The sequence below is a fragment of the Equus caballus genome, chromosome X (assembly GCF_041296265.1).
Source record: "Equus caballus isolate H_3958 breed thoroughbred chromosome X, TB-T2T, whole genome shotgun sequence".
Lineage (NCBI taxonomy): Eukaryota > Metazoa > Chordata > Mammalia > Perissodactyla > Equidae > Equus > Equus caballus.
The window spans coordinates 12,600,752-12,618,158 of NC_091715.1; the positions used below are offsets into that span (position 1 = coordinate 12,600,752).

Below are 17,407 nucleotides of genomic sequence, written 5' to 3' on the forward strand. Positions count from 1 at the left end.
GGCTGTAAGCCTCACGAGGGCAGGAATGTGCCTGCCATATCTCCAGCACAAGCCCAGAGCCCTGCCCGCAGCACTGGCAGTTTAGGTTAGTGGTCAGGATAGGACAGAATGGTCTCGAAATTCAATATAAGCTCTAGGTAACAGTGTTAGTACCTATTACCATAATTACAATGGAATAAAACTAAGAAGTCTCAGGATTACATTGCTACAGAAGAAATTATTCTTTACTAACTTTAACTCAGATAACAAAACATAATTAAAATTCAAGTTTCCTGGGTATGGAACAGATAGAAATAAATGATCATTCTGTAAGAGAATGACAAAGTTAATTATGAAAATCCAAGAAATATCACCTTCAACCAGGAAAGGAAACTGGCAGAGGGTGAGGGATGTAAGCACCCACTCACTGTTCTTAGTGCAGAATCAGAATGCACCAGAATCTAATGGGGAAAACAATTTTTTAGGAAAAAAAGGTCTGCACTTATACTAAAGCGTAGAGGGCCATCTGGGCGTCAAGAGTGAATCCGAAAAAGGAGGCAAAAACTTTCAACGTTATCCGCTTCTGCCCTCACATGGCTGACAGTGGTACTGCATTCTCTCGGCCAATTTGGAAGGTCCCATTAAGACCCCTCTGGCTCCTCATCACCAGCAGTGTGATCAGAAATTTTCACTGTTACCACTAGAATAGGCCTAAGTGAAATACGTCCTCGCACCACAGGGAAAATATCCCCCATAACAATATTTTAAGACCTATCCAAAACTGAAATTGAAGCAGCAGCAAATGTATGAGCTGTGCAACGTCCCTTTTGCCTTTAAGGAAAGGAGTCTTATCTGAAAGTTGCTAAGAGAGTAAATCTTAAAAGTTCTCACACAAGAAAAAACTTATAACTATGTGAGGCAATAGACATCTATTGACTCTACTGTGGTGATCATTTCACAATATATACATATATATAATCATTATGTTGTATACCTAAATCTAATACAATGTTATATGTCAATTATACCTCAAAAAAACTGGAAAAAAATTTTAAATAAAACATAAAAGGAAAGAAGTTTTCTTTTGGGGGAAAAAAAAAAGCCAGGCCTTTAAGCCAGGCATATCTTATTTCAGGTTGATGCTTAGATGACCTGTAGCAATATGAATAAAGCCTGTCAGCTCACCAGTCTGAGAAGTCTAGGCCTTACCTGCAAAAAGGCTTTGGAGATTTTTCAACAGCTTCTACACACTTAAAAACTAAAAATCAGCTTTGGCGGTCCTTCTTTGAAAGCTTAAGTCATGCACAAACACAAATATTGAGCACAACTTAAAACAAACACAAAAGGATGCCTGATCTAGGGTCCAATAAACAAATATAAACATTAGGGTTATATGGAGAAGAAGAGGTTTTGCTGGGGACAGTTTGTCACAGTTTCTGTGTTTCCATGAAATTAAAAATTAGAGACGATGAGTCCTGCCTGATGAGCAGGAGTCTGATCACATTCGCCCTCACATCCCTAGCATCTATCATTGGGGCTAGTACATATTAAGTGCTAAATTAATGTTTGTTAAGCCAGACCAGTCAATTTAAGAGCAGAATTTTAAAAAATAAAGAACATAGGCATAAAAAAAAAGAAAAATGGCAGGTACAGGCCTAAAATGTTTGCCTGTTGTTTGTTGAGATGGAAATTTCAGTTTAATTTGAGATGTCATTGAGAATTCTTGACTTTATTGTGCAAGTGGAATCTTCAACAATTAGTCTGAATAACGATGACAAAGACAATCAGGTGCACCGGCCTCAGAATGAAACATAAAAGCTTTGTTCGGGATGATTCTGAAAAAACAATAGCTAAAGAGAATAGAAAGAAAATTTTAAAAAATTTTTTAAACAAAGAACAAAAAGAGATAAAAATAAAGAAAGAAAAGAGAAGAAAAAAGAAAAAAACAAAAACAAACAAACAAAAACAATAGCTAGAAAAGCTGAGAAGACAAAAAAGAAGTGTTAAGAAGGCTCATCCCAAGGTCAAATTGGGCCTATATATACATATTTTTTGTGTGAGGAAGATAGGCCCTGAGGCAACATCTATTGCCAATCTTCCTCTTTTTGCTTGAGGAAGATTGTTGCTGAGTTAACATGTGTGCCAATCTTCCTCTAGCTTGTATGTGGGACACCACCACAGCATGGCGTGATGAGCAGTGTGGAGGTCTGCGCCCAGGATCCAAACCTGCGAACCCCAGGCCGCTGAAGCAGAGCACACAAACTTAACCACTACGCCACTGGGCCAGCCCTAGGCCTATATTTTAATGAAGTTCAGCAGCAGCTCAATTACATTTAAAAAATACGTTTCCCTCTTCTCTTTTTTTGTGATTATTATTAAAAATGTAATTTTTTTATAAAAGAGCAAAATCAGAGAATAAAAGGTAAAAACATTCATACACATGACCATTTGGAACTTTTCCTGTGATTAAAGTTAAGAGTCTTAAGAAAAGGCTATTCTTTTACCTACAAAAACTAAAAGAAAGAAAAAAAAATCACTCAAAAGTTGTAAACACATTCAAATTTAGAAAATTAGCCATTACTTTGGGGCCAGGGATCAATTCTTCTTCCGGGAAAATGCCCCCATCCCCAGATCCCCATCTCAATGGTTAGTTCTGTTGGGTAGTTTCCCAACCTGAGATACTTTTGTTTCTTTCCCCGCCAACTACTAACAGTGTCTGCAGATGCCTCACGGGTAAAATGAGGTTCTTATCTCCTTCCTTCCCCTGCCAGCGCTCCTCCACCCCCTCCACCTCATGAATCCTCTTTTCAAAGCTGATGACATTTACACCCCTGCTTTTAATGCTTCTCTGATGCATCTTGGGGAATGATTCTAAAACCTGAAAATGAATAAACAGAGTAACCGCGGAAGTTGACTTCACTGGAGAGCCCAGCTCCGCCCCGGGTTACAGCTCCGTTCTCACATCAGGTGTGATTCTTCCTGGAGCGTTTAGCTGCCTTTCTCTTTTCTTACACTATTTGTCTTTACCATTGCCTCAGTTTGCTTGCAAACTATTCACTGTATTGGATATTAATTATTTTTTAAAGGAAGTGAGCCTAGTTATGCAGGTATGTTCAGTTTGCAAAACTTCATCAAGCTATACATCTATGATATGTGCACTTTTCTGTACTTATGTTACACTCCAATTTTAAACAATGATGAAGAAAGCATCTCTTCTTTCCTTGTAAGTTGTGAAGGAAGAAATATCAAGGGAGAGAAAACTTCGTATAGCACACTTATATTATACATTTATATTAAGTTTATCAGCCATACTATTATAGTAACACAATCTATAGTTAATATATGATAGCACAGCACATTTATGGTAAGTTTATCAGCTCTACTATTAACAAAATGGATCTTGTGGATAGCATAATATCTATCTGTCAACACTGATAATGATGACAATAATAACAGCTAACATATTTATACAGAACTTCCTAAATGCCAGACATTGCCAAGTACTTTTTATTATCTCATTTAATCCTCACAACAACCCTGTTGTTATCACCACAATATTACATTATTACCATATTCTTATAGATGAATACATTGAAGCTTTGAGAAGTAAGACTTTTGCCAAAAATCACACAGGCATCTTAATAACAGCTAATAATTTTTGAGCACTTACTATAGATCTGACACCATTCTAAGCACTGAATGTATTGACTTATTTAATCCTCAAAACACTATCGCCATTTAGCAGATGAGTAAATTGAGGTGTAGAGAGGTTAAGCAAACTTGTCCAAGGTTGCCCAGCTGGGAAGTGACCCAGCTGGGCCATGAACCCGAGCAGTCTGGCTTCAGACTCTTAACCACTGAGTTATACACCGCTCGGGGTGGGTTACGGCAGAAATGTGAACTTGGGCAGTCTGCCTCTAGGAATGAAACTATTCATTATTCGGCTATCCTGCCTGGCAATCAGGCCAATTGAGATTTACATAAGGAGGACATGGATGTTATTCTCATTCTGCACATGGAGAGGAATGGAAGGAGTGAACAAGTAGCAAGTTCAATACTATGTTCTTTCTTTAAATAGCTAATACTCAGTTCTCACCTCCAAATCACCTCTACCATCACACTTCCCTAATTCAGTCTCTCTATGCTTCCAAAGCACTTTATAAAGAGTTCTCAAATAGCCCTTGATAGAACACATTCTGCAATTCATCTGTCTCCATATGCAAATTGCTACACAGCCACCCCAGGAATACTCACCCTGTTTAATACCCATTTTGCCCACTGACTTCTGACCACAAGGGCAGGGACCATCTATGTCGTCCCCGGCTATAATCCCACCTCCTAGCCCAGTGTCCAGCACACAGGAGGCATCTGTACATATTTGCTGAATGAATGAAGATCAAATGCTTAAAAACCCAGAAGAACATAAGTTTATACAGAAAAGTTCCATGCTTGCCTCAATAACGCATATTTGGGGCTCTTCCTTATGACCATCCACAGGCACCATGGCTTGATTCATAACCCACTCTTGGACAGCATCAGTAATGTGAGGGACAACTGCAGAAAGAAGTAATAATTAGCACAAAAGCTTATTTCAAGGTCATAGTCATGAGAAAGGAATGTATCAGTGTCTTTAGCCCTCCCACCTGAAAGCCACCTGGCAAATTAGACAAGCTATAGTCCTCATGTTATTATCCATCTCACTGAAATTAATATAGGCAACATAGGTTTAGCCATTTAACGTTAAGCCATTTCTCTTGAAACTGACAAATCAAAGAGAACAAGAAACAGAGGCCATCTTCAATGCAACCAGAAAGCACCTATAATACCAACGAAAAACTGTGCAAGGAAGGCTGCCAAGGGTGCTGAATGCAGGACTCCACGGGGAAGAAGGATGCAGAGTGGTCCAGCCCAGGAGACCCTGGGTAGCCCACTAGTGAGTGGGGAGGGGTCCACTGAGAGAGTGTAGACAAGGCCTGCATGCTGACCAGAGGCCTACGGCTGCTAATGTCAGCTGAAGAGGCCAAAAGGTGAATGTCAGCAAGTGCATGAGGCCCAGAGGTCCCTTGGGTGTGAGCAGGCCTGCAGCTAATCTCAGCTGAAAAGACCAAAAGGTGACATCCTCACGGGTGCATAGCAACTGGGTGCAGCCAACTAACCCTAATGTGATGCACGAAGCAGGAACGTGGCCTCTGGGAAGCTGAGGCAAAGGAGCATCTGTCACCTGCTCCATCTTGCACCTGCCACTCTCTCGAGGCGGGAGGAGGTCGCCTCTGACTAGTGCATTTGGAACGACACACTGCGCATGCCCAGCCCCGGCTCCTTTCTGGGGCCTTGCCCTCTTCCCAATGTTGGGATGTGGCAGGTGTGAGGCTGCAAGTCTCCCTCCTGCAGGTCTTCCCAAAACCTACACTTGGGGGAAAACTATTAGAAAGCACAGTTGTGGCTGAGATCAAAGCCAACAATCCAGTTTTAGGAATAATTTAACTAATCTTTCATCACCATCTGTCCGACTCTTCTGTCTCCTTCTCAGCTGGTTCCAACATGAAAGTGATTTAAAGAGGATGGGGAACTATCGCCTTTACCCTACCATGGAGGAACGTATGAATACAAGACTTCAGAGGCAGCCCCAAGGAGGGAGCGGGAGGACGGTCTCTTCTAAGACAAAAGAGAATCATACCCCCTGGGGAAAGGGTTGGTGAAAAAAGGGTCAGAGCATGCTGCCTGCCACTCCAGTTCAATCCCTTAGTCCCTCCCCAACTGTCCTTCTTCAAAGGGGAGTAATCATCAATCATCATCCATGCAAAGATACAAGACAAAAGTGGAAAAAGAAATATTAAACAAAAGACAGATAAAACCAAACCAAAATAAATCTGCACCCCAATCAGGTAAAAATGATGAATAAATGGTTCTCCGTGGATTTGATAAATAAAAGCTAAAGAGAGAGAAGAATAGATATATGGACTAAGGGAAACAATGGCCTTAGTAAAAAAGAAAAAAAGACTGAAGAAAATACAATCAGGAACATGGAGGATGAATTTGACACCTTTGAGGAAAATGAAAAGGAAAAGAACACAGGGATCCGAAAAGGATTAAAACTTGCAGAGCTCAGGAACCTCCTCATGTTCACATCTATTTGGAGCAGGGTGTGGGTACTCAGCACACGGGGATCCCTAATGTTTGTGGAATATAATACCTTGTACTGTTTTCCCCAGGTAATCGCCACGCCTCTCTTTATTAATCACATGCTGATAGATCTTCCCAGTGGTGATGTTGTTGTCTTTATAAAGATTAATATCCAAGAATCGTTCATAATTTCCCAGATCTAAATCAACCTCTCCACCATCGTTTAAGACAAACACTTCACCTAGGATAAAAAGACAATGTAAAAATCACAAATTTGCTTCCAGTAGATTGTTTTTCAAAGATAAGCATGTTACTTTTTTTTTTTTTTTGAGGAAGATTAGCCCTGAGTTAACATCTGCCACCAATCCTCCTCTTTTTGCTGAGGAAGACTAGCCCTGAGCTAACATCCGTGCCCATCTTCCTCTACTTTATATGTGGGACGCCTACCACAGCATGGCTTGCCAAGTGGTGCCATGTCCACACCCAGGATCTGAACCAGCGAACCCCGGGCCGCCAAAAAGGAACGTGCAAACTTAACCGCTGCACCACCAGGCCGGCCCCGAGCGTGTTATATTAAAGAGGTGATAAAAGACTTATTTATAAGCCACATTCTATCACCATTTCCTTATTTTGATGGGAAAACAACAATTCAATTCTAGCCATGAAAATGTATCAGAAAAACTCTAGTATCCTATTATAGTTTTTTCTTTTTTTAAAAAGATTTGCTAACATGTGTTGCCAATCTTCTTTTTTTTTGTCTTCTTCTCCCCAAAGCCCCCCAGTACATAGTTGTATATTCTAGTTGTAGGTCCTTCTAGTTCTGCTATGTGGGACGCCACCTCAGCATGACCTGACAAGCGAAACCCCGGGCGGCTGAAGCAGAGCACACGAACTTTACCACTCGGCCACAGGGCTGGCCCCCTATTACAGTATTTTTTAAATGCTTACTGAAATTCTGTCTTCGAGATTTAGCTTTTCCAAATTCATCATATATCACATAAAAAAGGGACTTTAAAACAGCAATTTTAAAAATAAATAGCAATTTACTTCAAAGCATCAGTATCCTGGACTGTGGAATTGGCATAAGAAAGTTTTAATTGATTCTCATCTTGGTTAAAGCCACAATTAAACAGACAGTAGATGAAAAGCAGGGCCCCAGGTAGCCCACAGGGCAACTTGGTGAGAGCGAGGCAAAAAAGCCAGTGTGTGCAGTAAGCCAGCTGCACAACAGCACCATGAAAAAGGATATAGATGAAGACCTAATCACATGGGGAGCACTTGTGTTGACTACTGGGCATGTCTCGGGGTCCCCAGTTTCACTTGAGGCATCAATTGGGAGTCCAGCATTCTAAAGCCACCTTGAAGAATTGAACTTCCCTCTGATTAAGGAAATTCTCTCATTTACTCCTATTGTGAGATGTTTATAGCAAAAAAGTTTGGTTAGCTTACAAACCTAATCAGAAAACTTTTGTATCTTCATTTATGTCTCCCTCATAAGGTAACTAGGTGTGGTCGAGAAGGTCTCTAAGGATAAAAGAGTAAACTGATGAAACTGCAATATTTTTGTATTTCCAGTTCAAATTCCACTTTCTCATGTTAATCAGGAATCACCAACGTATGGAAAAGTCTTTTTACTTTGATCAGCTTAACTTTTGACAAATAAGGGACAATCTCTGAAATTTAGTTAAGTCAGGCCAAATCCAGTTTGCCAATACTTCAGATATATGGCAAAGGTCTTGATATTTAAATTCCTATATTTTAAATTTCTAAATTTTAAATTCTTAAATTTTAAAAGTATGTACACATTATGTTTCTAGAAAAGAAAGAAAAACTGTAGATGTCTTCAAAAATAATTTTAGATTTAATGTAATTATAATAAAAATTCCAATAGGTTTTCTTTTAACCTGACAGTGATACTAAAGTTAATTTGGAAGAAAAACAGGTATGATTACCAAAATAAAATACACACACACAAAAATGAAAATAAAGGCTCCTATACCGAATAACAATGAGTAAATGAAGACTGAAATACATATACATATATATATTTCAATATATATAAATACGGAACAAGATAACATCAACAAATACACAAAACCAAGCTATCCAAAAAGGTCTGTATTACATAAAGGAATTTAATACATGACTTAAAAAAATAATCAACAATATCATCACAAATTAAAGTAGATAAAATATTCAGAAATAAACTTCAGGGGCCAGCCCAGTGGCGTAGCAGTTAAATTCACGTGCCCCCCTCCAGTGACCTGGGGTTCACAGGTTCAGATCCCAGGTGTGGACCTAGCACCACTCGTCTAGCCACGCTGTGGGATCATCCCACATAAGATAGAGGAAGATTGGCACAGACGTTAGCTCAGGGCCAACCTTCCTCACACACACACACACACACAAATACACAGAAATAAACTTCAAAAAAATGTGTAGGATCTATATGAAGAAAACTTAAAAACCTTACTTCAGAGACATAAAAGAAGGTATGAATAAAATGAAAGCCATTTAGAAAGTTCCTGAATGGGCCAGTTAATATTTTCAGTGTTTTAAGTCTTCGCCAAATTAATTCATAAATTTAAAGCAATATCTGTGAAAAACTCCAATTTGATTTCTTGTAAAGGTTGACAAAATGATTCCCAGGTTAATCTTGAAGATGACGAATATTTTGAAATCAAAAAAAAGAAGAAAAGGAATAATGAGGAAAGTCCTGACCTACTTGATAAGAAAAAGCTGCAGCTATTAAAATGGTAGGCAGGGGCAGCCCAGTGGTGCGGTGGTTAAGTTCACACCTTCCGCTCCGGCAGCCCAGTTCGGATCCTGGGTGCGGACCTACGCACCACTTGTCAAGCCATGCTGTGGCAGGCGTCCCACAGATAGAGCAGAGGAAGATGGGCATGGATGTTAGCTCAAGGCCAGTCTTCCTCAGCAAAAAGAGGGGGATTGGCAGTAGATGTTAGCTCAGGGCTAATCTTCCTCAAAAAAAAAAAAATTGGTAGGCAGGAATAAACAGAGATCTGGAACAGAACAGAGCACAAAGACAGACCCAATTACAGACAGAAATTTAGTATATAATAAAAGGTGGTATCTCAAGTCAGTGGAGAAAGGATAATATCTTTGATAAACGCCATTAGGAACAGTTGGTTAATCAGAAAAAAATTTAGAAAAAAAATTGTTACATCCTCACCTCCCACCAAATTAAATTCCACATGTGTTAACAATGTTAAAGTCAAGTCAAAGGGAACTATAAAAGTGCTAGAAGAAAATATAGATGACTATTTAAATATTCCTGGGGCGGAGAAGTCTTAAAGGTGACATCAAAGGCAGAAGCCATAAAGGAAACAGTTGACACATTTAATCACATAAATGGTAAATTGAATTTATCAGCAACTAATAGAGGTAGTATTGACATATTTCAAACAGAGTAAAAATATATACATGTGGTAAATGTAGGTTAATATATTTACATAAAGTACTCTTTAAAATCATAAGAAAATAATTCAAAGGAAAACTGGCATTCTACATGGCATTGGTCAATTTTGCTGCATACCACCAACCCTAAAATCTTAGTGGCTTACAAAACATTTATTGATTTCTCCCTCACGTTACATGGGGGCTGTGGGTCAGGCAGCATTGAAAATTTCTGCTTCAACAAGGCATATGTCATATTCGCTTATATCCCAAAGGGCAAAACAAATCGCATGGCCAAACAATGTGACGAACCTCTCCAGTCTGCCCAGAACTAACAGGGCTCCCAGGACGCGGGACTTTGTTTGCAAACCAGGAAAGTTCCAAACAAACCAGTACGAGTTAACCACCATACGTGGCTGAAGTCCAAAGTCAATGGGGCAGGGAAATTTACTCCACAGAAGGAATAGTTTCAAACAAAATACAATCTGCCACAGACTTGAATAAGTCATTCTACAGACAACATGAAAATCAAAGAAATCTAAATTAAAACAATGAAATAGGGCCGGCCCGGTGGTGCAGTGGTTAAGTTCGCATGTTCCACTTCGGCAGCCCAGGGTTCGCCGGTTCGAATCCCGGGTGTGGACACGGCACCACTTGGCAAGCCATGCTGTGGTAGGCGCCCCACATGTAAAGCAGAGGAAGATGGGTACAGATGTTAGCTCAGGGCCAGTCTTCCTCAGCAAAAAGAGGGGGATTGGCAGCAGATGTTAGCTCAGGGCTAATCTTCCTCAAAAAAAAAAAAACAATGAAATACACTTTTTTTGCTTTTTTGGCTTACTCTCAGGTTAGTAAAGTTAAAGAATAATATTCAGCAAAGGCATAAAGAAATGGACCTTCATATACACTCTTGATGACGATATAAATTGCTGCAGGTCCACAAGCCTTATTGGAAAATTCTTGGAGACAAGATGGAAACTGGAATTTGGCATTTTTCCAATCATAGAAAGGTAATACAGAACACTTTCCATATATTAGAAAACACCCCAAAAGCAACCCATAATCAAGCACATTCCAAGTGAAATAAAGACTAGAAATAGGCACAGCTTTATGAAGATTTTTCTATTCTCAAAACTCTTGGGAAAAGATTATAAATAGCCACAAACGTATGAAGAATTTTAAATTTTCAGAACTTTTTGTATTTCAGAGCTGTAGGTAAGGGATCGTGAACCTAAACACCTTTGGCAATATGCATTATGTGTCAAAAGCCTGAAAACCATAGCTACCCATCAAATCAGAAATTCTGCACCTAGGCATTTATGTCTAAAGAAATAAATTTTAAAGATTTCCATCACAGTATTGTTTATAATAGCAATACATTGAAAATTATTTCTTATTATTGTTCAGCCTCTGTGCAGCCTTTAAGAGTACAGAATATATAAAAATATCCACAGTACATTGTGTTAAAAATTCGATCAAAAAATAATGTGACTGTAAGATTCAATTCATTTAAAGTTCAAAAACAAGCAAAACTAATCTGTGGTGTTACAAGACAGGATAGCAGTTACCCTGGTGGTTTTGGCGGGGGACAGACTGCAAGGGGAATGAGGGGCCGTTTCTGTTTCTTGATCTGGGGGCTGGTTACACAGTATGTTCATTTCAACAAGTGGTACACTTATGATTTATGCACTTTCCTGTTTGTACGTAAAAAGTTTAAAGAGAAAATATGTAAGTCCTAACGCCTTTTTAAAAATAATTAGTACATACATCAAAATGTCAACATTAATCATAGTTACTCCAAGCAGTGGGAAATGGATGATTTTTATTTTCTTCATGCCCTCTATAGTGTCAATATATTCTATATTGTCTGAATTTTCCTCTTAACAATGACAGGCTAAAAGAAATATATTACCTTTATGATACAATAAAACAAAGCACGATCCATACTGCAAAAGGTACAATGAAAATGGTATTCTCACACAGTTTTTCCAAAAATGTGGACTTATTTGGAATGTCATTAGCAAGCTGAAAAAATGTATCAACAACCATGAGAACATTCACATATTCATAATGTGTGATTCAGCGACTCTACTTCTAATACTCTTATCATCAAGAAATTACCCAAAATACCAGAAAGAACGGCAATTTAACTCAGTGCTTTATAAGGGAGAAGTGGTTCTCTTTCATACCGTGCTCATAAGGGGAAAAAGTGCCTGCGTCGATGTTAATATAGGGGTCGATTTTGATGGCAGTCACTCGGAGCCCGCATGATTTCAGAATCATCCCAATGCTACTCGCGATGATCCCTTTACCGATGCCCGAGATGACCCCGCCAGTGACCAGGATGTACTTCATTGGCAGAAGAGTGGCTGGGTGCCGGCACCCGGATAGAATCTGAAAGGTAATAAAATGAAGGATCAGGGAAGAGAAACATTTTCTCAACCCAGTAGAGAGTGTGTTAAACCAGAATTTCAAAAGCATACAACATTCTTCTATCTACACTCAATATCTGAAACTTTTGAAACAAAATCTTATCTTCTAGGTTTCTAATTTTTGTTGATATGCAGGACGCTGTGGCTGCTTTCCACAAGCAAAGTGGCTGGCTCCATTACCCTGATTACCATTACCATTGACCTCAACTCTATCACGTGACAAACTTCATCATGAGAAACCAAATTTCTCTGGGATTCAGAGGCATGGTATAATTTTTAAGAGAACAGGCTCCGGAGTCAGACGGATCTGTACGAGCTGTACCTGGGCAAGTTACTAATCCTTTCCGTGCCTGTTTCTTCATCTGTGACATGAAATAAAAAATACCAGTCCCTTGGAATATTGTTCAGCACTAAAAAGAAATGAGCTATCAAACCATGCAAGACATGGAGGAACCTCAAATACGTGTTACCAAGTGAAAGAAGCCAGTCTGAAAAGGCTGCATACGGTATGATTCCAACTATATGACATTCTGGAAAAGGCAAAACTATGGCGACAGTAAGAGGATCAGTAGTTGCCAGGGGTTCGGGGGAAGGGAGGGACAAAGGCAGAGCACAGAGGATTGTTAGGGCAGTGAAACTATTCTGTGTGATGCTGTAATGGTGGATACATGTCACTATACATTTGTTCAAATTCATAGAACAAACTCTAATGTAACCTATGGACTTGGAATGATAACGATGTGTCGATGCAGATTCATCAGTTGTAACAAATGTACCACTCTGGTTCAGAATATTGATAGTGGGCAAGGCTGTGCATGTCGGGGCAGGGAGTATATGGGAACTCAGTACTTTCTGCTCAGTTTTGCTTTGAACCTGAAATTGCTCTAAAGTCTCTGTTTTAAAAAAATCAATATTCAAATATGCCAACATAAAAAAAAAATCTCATGGGTGGTTGTGAGGATTAATTGAGCTAATATAGACCAGAGGTCAGCAAACCAGGGCCCACAGGTCACATCTGGCCCACTGATTTTGTATGGTCCCCAAGCTAACAATGTCTTTTACATTTTAAAAGATTTTAAAAAGATCAAAAGAAGAATATTTCATGACACATTAAAATTGTATGAAATTCAAACTTCAGTGTCCATAAATCAAGTTGGATTGGCACACAGCCACGCCCTTTCATTTGCATATCGTCCATGGCCACTTTCTTGCTTCAATGGCAGAATCGAGTAGCTGCAACAACAGAGACCTTCTGGCCCGCAAAGCCTGAAATGTTTACTATCTGGCCTTTTACAGAAAATGTTTGCTGATGTCTGGTATAGAGGGGATCAAAATCAACTCCTATATTAACATGTAGTAAGAACTTAATAAAAGTTAGCTATTAACATCACTACTACTAATAATAAATGTATCCTCCTTAACTAAGCATGCTGAACACTGAATCACTACCCATCAGTTTTACCACGCAGGAATATCCAAGCAGGAAAAAAAAGAAAATATTATGTCACATGGAAATTTCACTTGACTTTTCTGCTGCTGTCTGATTTAAACCCGTTCGTTTTAGAGGCAGACAGAAAGCCCAATAGCTATTTGGTTTTCTTTATTTTGAGTACTATTGTTCTTCCCTTGAGCCTGTATAGGGGCCTTGCCTGCACATGAAAATAGGCCTTAACAGTAACATCTGTGTAGTCGTGGCAGGCAAATGGACAACTGAGTAAGACCACTAACATAAAATTACAACTGCAAAAAAAGAGAGTAACTAACAAGAGCTAATAACTATAAATCTCACTTTTTATTGTAATTCACAAATTTTTTAAAATACCTAGAAATTAAGCACAAATGCAATCAGGTAGGAATGATTTCAGCTACCCGTTTATCTTATTTGTCTGTCCTCCTCAAAGCAATGCTCATTCTGACTTTGTAGTTTCCTCTACTTTCAAAAGGAATGATCTGAACTTAAAGGTGTAAAGTTATTTCACTTTAGAGCTGTGAGTTTAACTTGAACTAGCCGATCGTGGTCAGGGCGAGTAAACTGAAGCCATTCAAAATATACATGTCCAGCGGAGTTGCCCCGTGGCCGAGTGGTTAAGTTCACGTACTCTGCTCCGGCAGCCCAGGGTTTTGCCGGTTCAGATCCTGGCGCCGACACAGCACCGCTCGTCAGGCCATGCTGAGGCGGTGTCCCACATGCCACAACTAGAAGGACCTACAACTAAAAATATATATATACAGCCATGCACTGGAGGGCTTTGGGGAGAAACAAAAAGGAGAAATTTTAAATATGTATATATATATACATGTCCCATCCCAAATGGCTTTCCTAAGTCCCTGGGCCTGCCTTTCTCTACACACTACAGTTGATCACATTCAATGCCGTTGTTCCTCTTCACTAGCCACCTGGCCATCTACTCCCTTGAGCTAGGATTCTCAATCTAAACCCAGATGCTCCTCCTGTAGATCCAAAATGTATCTGAATATTCATCTCTTTCCACTCTTACTGGCCCAGGTAGTTTTTATAGTGGTAATTTCTTCACTGCCCTCCCTTACCCATCCCACTGTTGATTTCCTCTATTTTGATAAGTGCCCCTCCTCTGGAGTCAGACAACCTGGGTTCCAATGCTGACTGTCATTTACAGCTATGACGCTGGGCAACTTCTTCAACTTTTCTAGACGTCGATTTTCTCTACCTATGCAGTACACAAAGATAACAATAGCGGCCACTTTACAGAGGTGTGTGGGCATTGACAAAGAGAGTGCCCAAGTGCTAGATAAAAGTTATTCATTCTCATTTTTCAGAACCATCTACTCACTGATTCAGTCAGTTCACAAATGTTTATTGAATGTCTATTATATGCTTGATACGTTCCCAGGTCCTGGGGATAGGAAGGTGAACAAAAAGTCAAGGTCCCTGCCCTCCTGGACTTCACCTTTCCCGTGGGATTAAGGGGCAAATAAGCAGTGTTGTAATTGTACCTTATACTGGCACTGTCACCCTATTAAAATGACTTCCCATTAGTAAGAGTTAGCAAAATCAAAAAATGCCATAGAAAACGAGTGTATCCATGTGAAGTCACATTATGTGGTTATCAAAAAGCCTAAGAATCTTTCATATAAGATATGCTTGTTACATGAACAAAGCAGGATATAAAATTAAATATGATATTATCTCAACTATGTTTTTTTAATTAAAACTGGTCAAAAGTACACCAAAATGCTAAATTTTTATATATTTAGGTGGTTGCGTTGTAGGCAATCATTAGTTTTCTATATTTTCAAAAGCATAAGATACCTTCTTTAAGTACATTAAATATTTTACAAAGTCCTTCTTGAAAATATCACGTAATACCAAGGAGACACCAAGTCCTTTTCACCTCTTTTAAGCAAACAAGTAAGTTTGAAGCAAAGTTTTAAAACTACAGGAAAAGGCAAGTTCTTCAGGCTAGTTCCTTGAATCGGGAGGTTTTTTCCTGTGTGAAGACTGAGGTTTTCGTTTACTCTTATAGACAGTGAGCAGAACCAATTATCTGCAAAACAGGAGTGTGTAGGGCTGCGCTGTCTACTGTCCAATAAAAACATTACACCTGTGTAATTTTTAATTTTCCAGTAGCCATTTTAAAAAAGTAAAAAGAAACAGATGAAGTTAACTTGAACAATATCTTATTTAACCCAATGTATCCAAAATACTATCGTTTTAACACATAATCAATATGAGAATGTATTAGTGACATATTTTACATCCCTTTTTTTTTTAACTAAGTCTTCCGAAATTAGGTGTGTCTACTGAACAGCACATCTCACTTCAGACACCCCACATTTTCAGTATTCAAGATCCACACGTGGTGAGTGGCTCCCACACTGGACATTGCAGGCCTAGAACAACTAAAAACATCAGAAGCACCAAGAGACACCTTCTCAAACACGGCCATTTAAAAAGTAATGTTAGCCGAAAACAAAAAGAGTACTTACTGAATGATCCCATTTTATGAAGCTCTAGAACAGGCAAAACTAAACTACGATAGAAATCAAGGGAGTGGGGGGTTGTGGATTGACTGGAAAGGGGCATGAGGGAACTTTCCCGGAGTAAAGGACACGGTTTATGTCTGCGTTGGGGTAGTGGTTACACGGGGGTATAATTTGTCAAATCCCCCATCTGCACACTTAAAATGGGGGAGATTTTATTGTATGTTAATTACACATCAAAGTTGTAAAAATTATTGCAAAAGAAAAGCTATTTTGTAGCAGCAGCTTACTTAGGCACAGGGCGCCCTAAGCAGCTATCATGGAGGAAACGCGAGGGTCGTTGTCTAACGAGTGCCCTGGGCGGGGCAGGCGACAGACCAGCTCTTTCTCTCGGCTCGGGGCTGCACTTCCGCCCGCGCCAGCCCCGGGCTCTGCGGCCCCCGTGGCCCGGGAGGAATGGCGCTGGGGGCGCGGCCAGCCTGGCGCCCCGATCCGCGGCCTGGGCGGGGAGAAGCGCACCCCGGGGAGGCGACGCGGCCGACTCCGGGCGCAGGCCGCCGCAGGCCGGACTCCGACGGCGCTGGGCGCTGGGCGCTGCGCGCGGGCAGGGCGGCCCCGGCCACTGCGCCCCGCCCGCCCGCGGTCTGCGTGCGCCGGGTGCGGGGCAGCGGCCGGCGCCTGGCCCCGTCTCGGACACCGCGAGGGCGCCATCCGGGAGAGGACAAAGGCGCGCGGCCACACGTGCGCGCCGGGGCGTGGGGCGTGGGGCGCGGGGCGCGGGGCGCGGGCGGCGGGGGGAGGGACCCTGGAGACGCGGGGGGACCCCAGTGCGGAGGCCCTGGGGGTCCCGGGGAGGCCTGGGCGGGGGTTTACCTGCGCGGTGGCGGTGGCGCCGGGAGGGTGGCCGCTGGGGACGCCGGACTCCGCCCTGCGGCCAGCCCGCGCTCACCTGTCGGGCTGGGGAGGGGGCCAACGCTAGGGGTGTCCCCAGTCGCCACCCGCGCCGGCCCCGGGTGCGCGGCGCCCTTCTCGCCCCCCTTCCCTCGCCGACCCCGCCGGCCCCGCTGACTCACGCCGGTGAGCTGGGGGGTTGTGCAGTGCTCCGAAACAGCGTCTTAAAAGTGGCTCCTCCGGCGCAGCTTCCCGTCACCGTCCTCCCTGGACGCACTTGGCCCCAGGCCTCGCTCAGCCCGGGGCTGCCCCTCCCCTCCGGGGCTCCCTTAGCGACAGCACTTCGGGGATGCGAGTGAGCGCCACGTTTCCGCGAGCTCCGGCCCCGTGCGAGCCGAGCGCCTGGCCGGGGCCTCCTGTGCACTTCGCACGGCTGTGAAGAACTTCACTCTGCCACAAACGTTCGTGGGTCCCCTGCTGCGCGCCAGGAACTGCAGGAGTGCTGAGGAGGGGACGAAAATTAGACAGGATTCCTGCCTTGGAGGGGCTCATAGTCTGGGCAAGGTCTACAGTCTGCTGGAATCGGGAAAGCTCCTAGAACAATACTC

General features: G+C 41.6%; 1 protein-coding gene across 10 annotated transcripts in view; it reads right to left on the reverse strand.

Moving 5' to 3' along the window:
• Positions 1-17,407, reverse strand: part of CTPS2 (CTP synthase 2) — an 89,573-nt gene extending 72,166 nt beyond the window's left edge. For 2 of the 10 annotated variants that reach the window (XR_011434627.1, XM_070256979.1), the window contains exons 1-5: positions 16,982-17,207; positions 16,782-16,865; positions 11,706-11,910; positions 6,173-6,343; positions 4,433-4,533 (exon numbers count right to left, since the gene is read on the reverse strand). Coding sequence is in view for 7 of the 10 variants with exons in the window: in XM_070256979.1 (XP_070113080.1) it covers positions 4,433-4,533; positions 6,173-6,343; positions 11,706-11,871 (438 nt within the window). In the remaining 3 variants the exon portion in view is untranslated. Of the gene's footprint in view, positions 1-4,432; positions 4,534-6,172; positions 6,344-11,705; positions 11,911-14,047; positions 14,196-14,495; positions 14,636-16,781; positions 16,866-16,981 lie in introns of those variants that run through there. The other 8 variants (XM_070256980.1, XM_070256982.1, XR_011434626.1 and 5 more) reach the window with 8 other exon arrangements.